At 42.9% G+C, this 12,364-nt stretch overlaps 2 protein-coding genes across 2 annotated transcripts; one reads left to right on the forward strand and one right to left on the reverse strand.

The window, feature by feature from the left end:
- Nucleotides 1-1,371: 1,371 nt before the first annotated feature.
- Nucleotides 1,372-2,808, reverse strand: LOC145437411 (uncharacterized). The gene is made up of 3 exons (XM_080314632.1): nucleotides 2,031-2,808; nucleotides 1,787-1,920; nucleotides 1,372-1,688 (listed from the first exon to the last, which is right to left on the reverse strand). Exons 1-3 carry the CDS (start codon nucleotides 2,292-2,294, stop codon nucleotides 1,424-1,426), a joined length of 663 nt encoding a protein of 220 aa, XP_080170758.1. The 5' UTR covers nucleotides 2,295-2,808; the 3' UTR covers nucleotides 1,372-1,423.
- A 7,345-nt stretch (nucleotides 2,809-10,153) lies between these two features.
- On the forward strand, nucleotides 10,154-11,208 carry LOC145437412 (uncharacterized). Its single transcript, XM_080314648.1, has 3 exons — nucleotides 10,154-10,672; nucleotides 10,798-10,884; nucleotides 10,936-11,208. The coding sequence occupies exons 1-3, from the start codon at nucleotides 10,448-10,450 to the stop codon at nucleotides 11,143-11,145; spliced, it is 522 nt and encodes a 173-aa protein (XP_080170774.1). The 5' UTR covers nucleotides 10,154-10,447; the 3' UTR covers nucleotides 11,146-11,208.
- The last annotated feature ends 1,156 nt before the right edge of the window (nucleotides 11,209-12,364 follow it).

Below are 12,364 nucleotides of genomic sequence, written 5' to 3' on the forward strand. Positions count from 1 at the left end.
TTACTATGCTCTTCTACAATACATAAAGACTCAATACTAGAATATCCATATATAAGAGTCTATCTCCAGTCCTTTAAGGGACTCTACACTCGAGTCAAGTTCAGCCATTTTCAAGTATGCTCTATCGCACGACATACATTAATATGAATATATTTGATGGTATGGTATTCATGCATATGACGGTTACATAAGGATCGGGTTCGTTTATCTGGTAACAATTGAAACCAATGGCATGTAGTGACACGTCGCTTCCCATCAAAAAGGATGGTCACCGGTCAATACCGAGAAAACCATTACCGAGTATGCAATTATAGAGAATGGACATTACAGTCCATGCTGACTGGTATGCATTGAATAATAGTAGAACACGCATGCCTAAACAATGTCAATTGACGTATCATAACTGATTATAGTTACGAGAAGTGGTCATGGAGGTAGCGCAACGACACTACGCCCGTCATCGATACGGATGGTCACAGGTCTATATCGAGCAAAGCATTACCGATAAAGCAATTATTTAAAATGTACAATAATGAGAATGGACATTACCGATAACCGACGCCATCAAGACTGTACATTACCGATAATGCACAATATCGATAAGAGATACCACCAGGGTCTGGCCAAGTCAATAGGCTTTGAGTCGCATTTCAATATAACTTTCGTATTATTATTAACTCGACTCAATTCCAGTGTATTTTAATTTAATATCGAGGCAAGTCCTAGTCATTATAATATGATTAGCGTCCCATACCACAAGTCATCGTGTTTACTGATCCTATTCCAGTTGATGCATGGTTATCACCTTGGTGCTAACGAGTCGTTGACATTTGTTATATTATATTATTCCTCAATTTTATCAGTCCCGTCGCATTTTCAACTATACCAGCGCTAATATACGATATCCCAATATTGTAGTTACTCTAATATACTTCAAAATTATAAATAAATGTCGGTCTCGGCCTTTGGGTATCGCTTCCTATGACTTGTTCCGAGTCATGCGCGATGACTCTATTCCAAGTCGAGTCAATACACAGCTTCTATATATATAGATTCGAACCGAGTATTTTACTTATTTTGAGTATATATGAATTGGAGTCAAGGAGAGTCATCATAAAATCGTGACTTGAGTCGTTGCAACCTGAACCAACTTTGAACACCACCGAGAACGGACATTATCAAGAATTGACACAATAGATAACAAATTTTGATTTATCAATTTTACCTATTCTGACATACGATATGTGGGAACAGTATAGCTGTCAACGGCACTTCGGTTTGATGCAATAGAGCTGCCAATCGTAACGCTAGTATAAATCCTTTGTTGATATTCAACGTTGACCTGCGCAAAATTACGAAGACACACAAAAGTACGAAGATACAACTTTTATAAAGATATTGTTCAACATCACATTTCTAGATGTCATTGGCCACGACCATTTGCATTAATGATAGCGTGAGCGCGGCGCATCAGATCGACCGTGTCGCGGAACGAAATGCGGTATTTCCTCGCGTAATGAAATATCCATGACACGGCCGGCAATCCGGTAGCCCCAACTTGTCGCATGACCGCGGCGTTGTTCTGCAATGTGCCAAGCGCGATGATGCGAGTAGCCTCCGTTAACCGGTTAACCGGATAACACATCCTGGCCAATTTCATAGGCATCTGGTATGACGTATCGGCGTACCTGTGCAAAAGTTGCAATCATATAATACTAGGTCCATGCCCATGTCACACATATACATGACGACTTATCTAGTTGTTTATGAAGAGTGTCATACTCACATTGCATTAATATAAGCGATCGGCTCGTCCACTATCAGTGACGTCATATCCTTAACCCTCAGTGCAGTCGCAGTACGCAGGATTAGCTGGACGTCATTGCTGGTTAACTGAGCTGCCGGGGATATACTTTTCGTCTGTTTAACATCGTATATTAGTTACATTCACGTGCAATCAAATGTAACAGTCATCACAGTACAGGCATCTACAGTTCTGTTCAATGAACATGTGAACAGTGTATACTCACCATCAAGAACCCATCACACGCGGCGGTTGCCCGCCTTCTTGTCTTTTTGCCACCGGAGAATGCGAATACCGTATTCATATTTTTGTCCCGCAGCAATAGGGCCATACCTGGCACGCCACATCGGAACGCCCAGAAGTTTGCCCTACTTCGCTTGCTTGTCATTAAAGTTTTCGTTAAGCTGCTTACTGCAGGGTCGAATGTCCCGATCCTGTTCGCTGGCGCATTTGCCATATTGTCGCCAGAGATTCTCAAATAAAAGACCATCCAAACGAATTTAATGGGCCATTCATAGACACATGTACCGCGGGCAATCACGACTGCGCGATCGATATCGTATCAGAAGTCATCCTAATCAACGCAGTCGTTGATTGCACTATGTAATTCATGATATGTTGACCACTAACCTTCATGCCACCTGTAAGGTAATACGCTATAAGAAACCGTATAACGTTACTAATCTGTTGCTTAATACGCGATAACATTTTTGGTATTCTACACAGTAATTGTTTCATATGTCACGCAATCATACCAGATCAAATTGTATTTCATGTACATGACTATTCATATGATCGCGATTCCGATTATGACGTATTCGTTTCGTACAAAGATACATAAAATTGCTCATCATTCACATAATGCGAAATGCGTATCGCATAATATGTATCAGACACCATATCTAACTGTTGGTCAACGACTTTATAGTAGAACAGTCCGCCATACCTTGAAATCATTGTCACCATTAACAGGTGCGAACAACACTACGGGCATGGTGATATTCCATGTGATTAGTTAACAACCATATGGAGAAAGTACAACCATATGCATAGTGTATAACGATGGCCTTTATATGTTCTATCCAACCACCGACTATATTCATACGTTATTGCATCGAGAGTAGAATGTACATATCCCATTGCTTCATAGGTACCTTGACAATTGTGCTCTCCAATCAAACTAAGTGTGCATGTATCATGTTATATGCGCACTATCGCTGTATTATAATGTGGATTTTGTATACTATGACGCTCAATATAATGCATCAAGTATGAAGACTTGTCGGCAATCGATAGTGAACATGTCATATATCATGCGTAGTAGCTATACACTGTGCTGATAATGTATATAAGTTTAGCATAGCCGTGTAAAGCACGGATTATGAACTCAATATTACATAACGACGGAAGAGAGAATTCATATTGAACTCACAATTCAGATGACTACGATAGTGCAAGTTTATACCAGGCGATATTCTTTATCAGTATTTGTTGGATTTGTGACGGATCATTGCTGCGTGTAATAACACGGACGATTCCTATGCCTAACAATGTGGGATGAAGAGCCGTGCGTATTTTTATATTTATGTCACACCGGTCCAATCGAACTGTTCACCGTAAATAATATTTTATTCATAATCCAGATTTTTCACGACAATAACTCCGCTTTTGATGGTTTGAAATTAACCAAATGTGGTAACGGTTGTTTCTATAGACAACCTTCCACTTTCATGGGGTGGACAGAAACAGTTCCATTTTTTTACTATTTATTAATATATAATATATAGAAAAAGTTATCTTGTATCAATGCGACTACTGATTGGAATTGAACATAATTTGGTGTGTAGGCTTAAATTAGGTAACCTAACAAATGTATCAAGTATCCAGTGTTATTTGATAACAAAATTCATGATAAGGTATGATATCCGATCATCGATAATGACTGCGAATCAAGATAATATGTCGAGAAACGGCTATCACAAATTCCATGTATCTGGTGATCGTTTAACCGCTTTCGTATAGCGAAAATACATGTTGAGATGTAAGTGCATGTTCCAATCCCGACGAATAATACACAAATGGTACGCGAACTGTATATTGGGCCGACTGCACTATCATTAACATACACGCGCATATATATATATATATATATATTATATGATATAATACAAGTTGTAATTCGTTACCAAATGGATTTATCGTTGGTCACTTCTAACATTACACGTGCATTCCAACTGCTCGCCGATAACAGGCATACTGCTAATATGTAATAATGTTCACTATATCCTTGTCGTCATATCCATTGCAGAGTTGTAACCAAGTCACAAGGTTATGAGTCACAACTGAATCTTACTGTTATATGTTTGAATATAGTTATTTGTAGTTCTTTTAGATTCGTCACCAAGTCAGCAAGCAGTGTGTACATCCCGAGTCATGGTATTATTACTATAATCGAGCCCAAGTAATTGTATTGACTGGTCAGTTTCCATTTAAGCTTTTCTACAAACACATTTCTATAACTCTACTCGGTTATATCGAATGGTTCGCATTTATATTATACGAACTCCCAACCGTGTGGATACTTTAATAATCTTTGCAAGGTCGGTATTGGCCGTATTAGTATCGAGTCATATGACTTGGTTCGATTCATGCGCAAATATTCGATACCAATTAGAGTCAATACACATATTAATTGGAGGTGAGTCGAGTCATTTCCATAATTTGAGTACATGAGTATAATGCAGTCGATACATGATACAATCGGACTCGAGTCTGCCTTGATTCGAGTCAGGACTAGACTCATTACAACACTGAATCATTGGGATATGGAAAAGTAATTGAATCTACATCATGATTAGCTCTAATTATACACTATACGCTATGTATCTGATAGATGTATTATACAAAACGTCACTCCCGGCTTACCCTAGTATCGACGAACAGGCTTACCAATGATATAGCTTGTCGCTAATTGTATCTGAAGCCCGCAACGGTTTCTTGGACAGTATAACATTGCGATTAGATTTGATCAAATTACTTATGGTATTATAAAGCAGGTGCCATCAAACCGATCAATTGGTGGTCGACTAATAGCGAATAATGAATGTTAGTGCGTGACCCTATATCGATTCGAACATTGTTATACGCGCGCATAATGTTCATGGGCACCCTGGGACGCGTAGGCTCATCACCGTGCACTGGTCTGTGTAGGCGGTGTCGTACGCAGGCAATATGTGGTTCGTGCTTCAAGTATGCAGCGAGTGTATCAAATCAACATGGACAAAGAGCGGCCTGGTGTGAATGACTATTTTATTATACAAAAACAGGGAATGACGCAAATGACAACAATGATCATCGTGAGCCATTATCAGCGATGCCCAGCCAATTTATACTCATTGTACTATAATATAACGGGACTCTAGTTGGCGTCTGTTGACATAATTGCTGTCTTACATCGGTTGTGCAGTATGTGTGATATGGCTTGATACATGAGAGATATAGTACATTGGTGAACAGTGGCTCTACCACGTGGTAGACGACCGAAAGAGATCCGGTCCGACGGAATTACTCAATATAGGACACTCGTGTGTGAATCCGATCACCCACACTTGTAATACTACATGACTTCTAATTACACGATCGTATAACGATGATCCTCTGCCTAATTTGTAATTGTACGGGAATATAAAATTACACACGATGACAATCAGCGCGTGTCTGATCATGGCCGACACCACGTGCGAGCACTCCATTATCGGCCCACGCCTGTTGGAGCAATCATTAGCGTTTGAGACCTGGCTCAATCTGGATGGCGAACGAATATTATTACATGATGAAATATTCATCAAAACTATCGGCGTTATTGGAATCATCAAGTTCGGACGATTGTCTCGCTGCATGGTGGGTATTTCGTAGCTCATCGGCTGGCGTGCAACTAACCGTGCAGGACACCCAAGGTATGGACGTTGACATATTTACTGCTAGCATGGAGTTACACTGTACAGAGGGACGACTCGGACTGATAGTACCGCCTCTGGTAAGTATACGTATTCCCCGACATTCGAACATCACTGTAATTAACCACGTTGCAGCTAACACGTGGTCGCAAGTCATATACGGCGGGCGAAGCAAGGAGGATGCTGGCCGCGGCCGGCATACATGTCGTTCGTAATCAGCTAGCAGCGACTACCGACGTAGTGGCACACGTCAACCTCATGTGAGTTAAGCACGTACTAGTTGCAATTTCATATTTCACACACGATGTGCGTACATATGCAGGTTCAACAAAACGAATGACGAGCTACCGTCTAGACTGGCTCGTATTATAGGCGGAAGGCGCGCCGCGTCCTGGACCGTACAACTCCATGCTGTGAGCCAGGGATACCTGGACTTCGAGGAGAAACCTTCATTCGGGGAGTGGGAGTTTTACCTGACCGATAAGTTGGGGTTCACCATATCAGCCAATCTGGTTAGTCGAAGCTTCCACCAATGGCCGCCGACTGTAGGTGTTCGGCATCACCGCGCCTTACTATCTTGGCGAAACCGTCGGCGTGCTAGCACCACAACTGTGGATGAAGGCGTCCATATGGTCAATGACATTTTAAAAAATCGGGTAACGCGCGCAACCTTCAATGGTATCACGTTGAATAGGACCCAGACGATGGCTTGCCTGTTGTGTGCGGTAATTGAGGCCCGTGGTAATAGCGTGTCGCGTGCGCCACACATACTATTCAAAGGAACGCCGGGAGCTGGGAAGACACTGCTATGCAATTTGCTGTTCCCACCTCGTATATCTAGTGTCATACCACACGATTCATCCGGTGTGGGACAGCTGCATATGAATTCGCATTCAAGAATATTGAAAAGCGACGACGCTGGCCGAAATTTTTGGGGCAACGCCGGTATGATGGCGTCACTGAAGCAGATGTTTCATGGCTCATGGTCTGCCAAAACTCATGGTGCTAAACAGTCTAACGGTGCCACCATCGTGGTTATCACCAGTAACGACCCGGACCCGTTCGCTATACTTGTTTCTAACGGTGAACTGAGGGAAGCGTGGGACAGGCGATTTCTGGTTTTAGACTTCGCAGGCGTGTTTGTTCCACGCACTGACAGGCGACCAATACTGAGCGCAACGTGCGAAGGAATTCTCGACCGGCTCGTCGCCGATCTCGTCGACGCAGGCCTTCCTGACCTTGGAGAAGAATGCTTAGCAGATCAGTTCCGAACGGTAGAAGAATATTACAGTTGCTTAACAAACACCATGGACGAAGAGACTCTGCGGATGATGAGCGATCGATGGTTGGACGAACCAATACCGTATATCGTGCCGTCCACCGTTCGTGCGTCACCCGCAAACCAGGTTAGTGTTATTGTTATTATATATTCTTATATATATATAACACATAAATACTCTTCAATGTACCGATGTCAATGAACACCACAGGTACTATACCGTTTATATCTACATTAACTATCATCAGGTTACCTCGTACAGCTATGATAAATGAACTGTTGACTGTAGCATTCCTATTCGTGATTATATGTATTATACATGCTAAACATCAGCTGTTGTTTTTCAGGTGCACACTACACTATAAGAAAATGTCATCTACCGTTTTTAATTCTGTCTCGACTACTCGCAGGTAAAGGTATTTGCATCTGGATCAGACACAAGGCGCAGTGAGAAGCGCCCGGTACGAGTTATCTACTCGAACAGCGAGGATGACATGCCGTGTACCTCGTCGAAAGTGCGTAGAAGCGCATCCGGTTCGGAAACAAGGCGTAGTGAGCGACGCCCAGCACGGGTGATAAGTTCGGACAGCGAGGACGACATGCCGTCCACTTCATCAGACGTGCGTAGGCGCGCTTGCTCTACGCCTGATAAATCCGTACAGATAGAGGTATGTACCGAGTCACCACCGGAGTCCTAACCGTATCGCCGCGCGAAATCGCTCTAGACGCCCTGAACAGAGTCGGCGTCGTTTGTTAGATGTGTTATTTTATGTCGCGGACATGTGTAGTCGTGACACTAGCGTATGATGTTGTTTGACGGAATACAGACTATTTCGAGTGACGCCGACGACGTATCACTATCCGCGCCGACGCGACATCTTGCTAATACGGACAAGCGATCTAATGTAAGTCATGATCAAATAACGTATACAGGTGCACATTAATATAGATAAGTACTTGGTTACACAGGCCGGGCGTGAAATCCAAAGCAAATCGCGGAGTGGTTCAACATACACTTCGTCTCCATCAAACAGGGACGCGCCACAATCTACGATCGTGCCCGATGACGCAAATGTTCGCGCTAATGAGAATGATTATGTAATGATTGTACTAATAACGCACACCGTTGAACAGTATCCGTATAATATTTACGCATATTTCGTTATTTATACCACAGAATATTCGAACGAACAGAAACGCTGATCAAGTAAATGTGAAGTGCAAACCTAAAAAACTATGGACGCATCCGATCGCTCCAGCCGTGGAGGAGTCGGAACTGGATGGATTGAGTGACGCAGAACTGGGGTCTAATATAAGCTTCGGAACTTCTGCGATGTACCCAGATATGGCTAGAGAGGAAATGACAGACAACGTGAGTCTGTTATATAAGTAATGTGTTGGGACACCACCATTTAGAGACATATGCATACTGCATATCGTTTCACGTAGTCGCCCGACATACTAGCAACGCATTGTACTGCGTTCGGCACAATCGCCCAGTAGACCGGCTCAATTGGCCGGTTCGTACGAGTCTCCGGCAGACATGGTAAGCATACCCACTAGTTTTCCGCTCGCTGGTATAACGTTAATATCATTTCCATCGAATTTATTCTGCACGTATCATGTAGTGTCTCATTCCTACCCAAATAACATCCATTATTACGAATCTGACAGCATATATATGACGTGGACACCCCACCATCGTCATCAACAGCACGGATTACGGGGTCCATGTCCAGCGAAGACCGAGATAACGTAAGATTAATGGTCGTATGAATGATTCAATTACGCAATTATTGAGTCTCTGTATTTGATTACGCAGACCGGTTGCAAGAGCGCCTACAATCATAATCTGGTACCACCAGCGACCGTACCCGCGGATGTGGCGATGCGGGAAGAGGTGAATGTCAAAATAAGTTGCCTATCAACAATGACAGCACGTATATATAAGATAGTAAATGTCCGCGTGTAGTCCTACTTGGTCTATCGAATATTAGCCGTGCACAAATCGCGGAGTGGTTCAACATACACTCCGCCTACATCAAACAGGGACGCGCCACAATCTACGATAGTGCCCGATGACGCAAATGTTCGCGCTAATGAGAATGATTATGTAATGATTGTACTAATAACGCACACCGTTGAACAGTATCCGTATAATATTTACGCATATTTCGTTATTTATCCCACAGAATATTCGAACGAACAGAAACGCTGATCAAGTAAATGTGAAGTGCAACACTAAAAAACTATGGACGCATCCGATCGCTCCAGCCGTGGAGGAGTCGGAACTGGATGGATTGAGTGACGCAGAATCCGGGTCTACTTTAAGCTTCGGAACTTCTGCGATGTACCCAGATATGGCTAGAGAGGAAATGACACACAACGTGAGTCTGTTATATAAGTAATGCGTTGGGACACCACCATTACGACATATGCATACTGCATATCGTTTCACGTAGTCGCCCGACATACTAGCAACGCATTGTACTGCGTTCAGCACAATCGCCCAGTATACCGGCTCAATCGGCCGGTTCGTACGAGTCTCCAGCAGACATGGTAAGCATACCCACTAGTTGTCCGCTCGATGGTATAACGTTAATCTAATTTCGATCGACTTTATTCTGCACCTATCATATAGTGTCTCATTCCTACCCTAATAACATCCATTATTACGAAACTGACAGCATATATATGATGTGGACACCCCACCATCGTCATCAACAGCACGGATATCGGGGTCCATGTCCAGCGAAGACCGAGATAACGTAAGATTAATGGTCGTATGAATGATTCAATTACGCAATTATTGATTCTCTGTATTCGATCACGCAGACCGGTTGCAAAAGCGCCTACAATTCTAATCTGGTACCCCCAGCGACCGTACCCGCGGATGTGGCGATGCGGGAAGAGGTGAATGTCACCATAATTTGCCTATCAACAATGACAGCACGTATATATGAGATATTAAATGTCCACGTGTAGTCCTACTTGGTCTATCGAATATTAGCCGTGCACTATTCACCTGATTGTTCTTCTCGATCACGCAGGCCCGTCGGATCAACGAGAATAATGCTTCCGTACGAAAACGGCGCCATGTAGTTCCAAGGGATGTGGAGCAAATCACTCCACTCGTTAATGCGCCTTCGGAAGACGGAGTAGAGTTGGACGTAAGTAATTGTCCCGTACCAGACAACGGGAGTATATTCCGTACGAATGATACTCGGGCTCCATGATATAATCCAGTCGTTTTCGGTTCACATACATTACAAATCTACCGAATGCGCAGTACTCGTCACCTGACCATGGTGCGTTGTCGATTTCAACAATTCATCCGTACGATAAATCCTATGTCGATTTAGCTGCACCGAATACGACAGGCAAGGACAATGCCATATCGGACATTTTATGCGACGTTCGTATATAACAGGCAGACTTTTATACGGTATTTGTCATCCAATGAGTTTATACAACTTTCTGCAGGTGCCATCCGTGACTAGTATGCACGAGACAGCATCAATACTCGTTTCACCTAACGAGCTGACAGACGATGTGTCCGACAATAATGTCCATCCGCCAACATCTACAGCACCAATGCGTTCGCTTGTTTCGTACGACTTGTCCGACGACGAGGTGAGCACGGTGTCTACAGTCCAACCGATACAATGTTGCGTTGTCACGACGAATAGGCCTACTATCAGTCGGATACACTGTAACGAATGAATGTCAATTCCTTTCGTGTATTTGTATCCGGACAGGACAGTGAGGCAGCTGACTCGCCATCCGACGCTAATGTTGTAGTGCCGAACCAGCCAGTTGTCGGACACGTATCGACCCCGGATAAGGTGAGCATCACATTTGTCGGATATGTGCAATTCATGTGAACATTATTGTAGTCACAGTCCCTTGAAAGTGTATCCCGGACTTCCATCGACTCGTGTACACCGAATCGACATATGATCGACGGCATGACGGAGCATGAGCTGCTGTATATCATGGAGGAAGACTTCGATGAAGTGAGTATGCTGGCCTCCAGTTCGCAGGCTGTTTTGTACTCGCATACGTGGGATATGTGGCTGTCCGACGCATTGATGTTGCAAGACTAATGACCAGCGTAATGTTACAGATCTGCGATGGTTCTGCAGCAACGGATTACTCTACAGAAAAAGATCTTCAGCAAATGTTCGACTGCAGCACGCAAGAGGTTATCATAGTGTCGCACGTCTAAACCTGGTGTAATGGTAGTCGTTAACCGATTGGTCATAATTCACAGGAGTCTGACGAAGATGCTATACCATCGTGAAAACTAACAAAGGACTTTCTACGCCGCTTCGGATGATATCTAGACAAGAGATCCCTGGCCGCTTCGTTCGTGGTGTCTGATATTATATTTAATAAATTGGCTTAATTTTGGTTGGTTGTGGCAATAAATACGGTGCGTGTATTGTTACCTGGTTCATTATTGGCTCATCACGTCTTCAAATAAGAAGAGCAGTACATATGTATATCATGCCAATGCGTTGTCGAGAGTATATTCCGTAAGTGTGTGGCGAATTGAGACAAGGGACAGCTGCAATAACATTAGGATTACTCCAATGCTGCAACAACAATATGTTGTGATTTCGAGTCCGGCGGATGAGGTAGACTCAATAAGTCATACCTAAGTGTCGGAGGTTTATTTAGGTTCGACCAAGTTCTATCAACAGTGTATATGATGTCGTATCAAACTACAATTGTTTCGTAAAACAATTTGTCATATATACGGAATATAAATGTTAACAATTGGCCTGCTGTAACTGACCCTAGTTGTCGACACGCTCCATGAATACATAAGTAACCAACCAAAAATGGTTGTGGTTAGTTACACTAAAACAACAGCATGTAATCATCAAAATATATATTTCAAGTAGTTTATTATGCAGATAATTCTAGTGTACATATGCATTTATAAATACTTAATCCATGACAAATCCATGACAACTTGATCGTTTAATAGCTGTCAAACGGCGTAAGGAAAAATTTCACGGGACCCGTTACTTGCACCAAACGAGATCTATAAACGCTAGACTGTATCCAAACGTTATGCCAAGATCTGAAATATTTCGTATTGAAATATTCCACCACATGAACCGCTCGATACTTACGACCAGTTAATGATGCCATACATTGAAGGACTGTTCGTGGCACGTATTACGTGCATTTGACATATTACGTAACCATGACCTAACTACATAAGTATATGTTCCTAATCCACAAGGAATGGGCGATTGCAAATGTTCATTGGAGTAAGGGCACCGTACAGTGGATTCATCAATTGAAACACAC

The sequence above is a fragment of the Botryllus schlosseri genome, chromosome 1 (assembly GCF_051294905.1).
Source record: "Botryllus schlosseri isolate E-star chromosome 1, Bs_hap1, whole genome shotgun sequence".
NCBI lineage: Eukaryota > Metazoa > Chordata > Ascidiacea > Stolidobranchia > Styelidae > Botryllus > Botryllus schlosseri.

Bases quoted from the DNA above. Each gene is read 5' to 3' on its own strand.
- LOC145437411 (XM_080314632.1), bottom strand. From the start codon at position 2,294: ATGGTCTTTTATTTGAGAATCTCTGGCGACAATATGGCAAATGCGCCA. The intron at 1,921-2,030 runs GTGAGTATACAC...GATGTTAAACAG, and splicing joins CGTGTGATGGGTTCTTGATG to ACGAAAAGTATATCCCCGGC. The intron at 1,689-1,786 runs GTGAGTATGACA...ACTTTTGCACAG, and splicing joins ATCGCTTATATTAATGCAAT to GTACGCCGATACGTCATACC.
- LOC145437412 (XM_080314648.1), top strand. From the start codon at position 10,448: ATGCGACGTTCGTATATAACAGGCAGACTTTTATACGGTATTTGTCAT. The intron at 10,673-10,797 runs GTGAGCACGGTG...GTATCCGGACAG, and splicing joins ACGACTTGTCCGACGACGAG to GACAGTGAGGCAGCTGACTC. The intron at 10,885-10,935 runs GTGAGCATCACA...ACATTATTGTAG, and splicing joins ACGTATCGACCCCGGATAAG to TCACAGTCCCTTGAAAGTGT.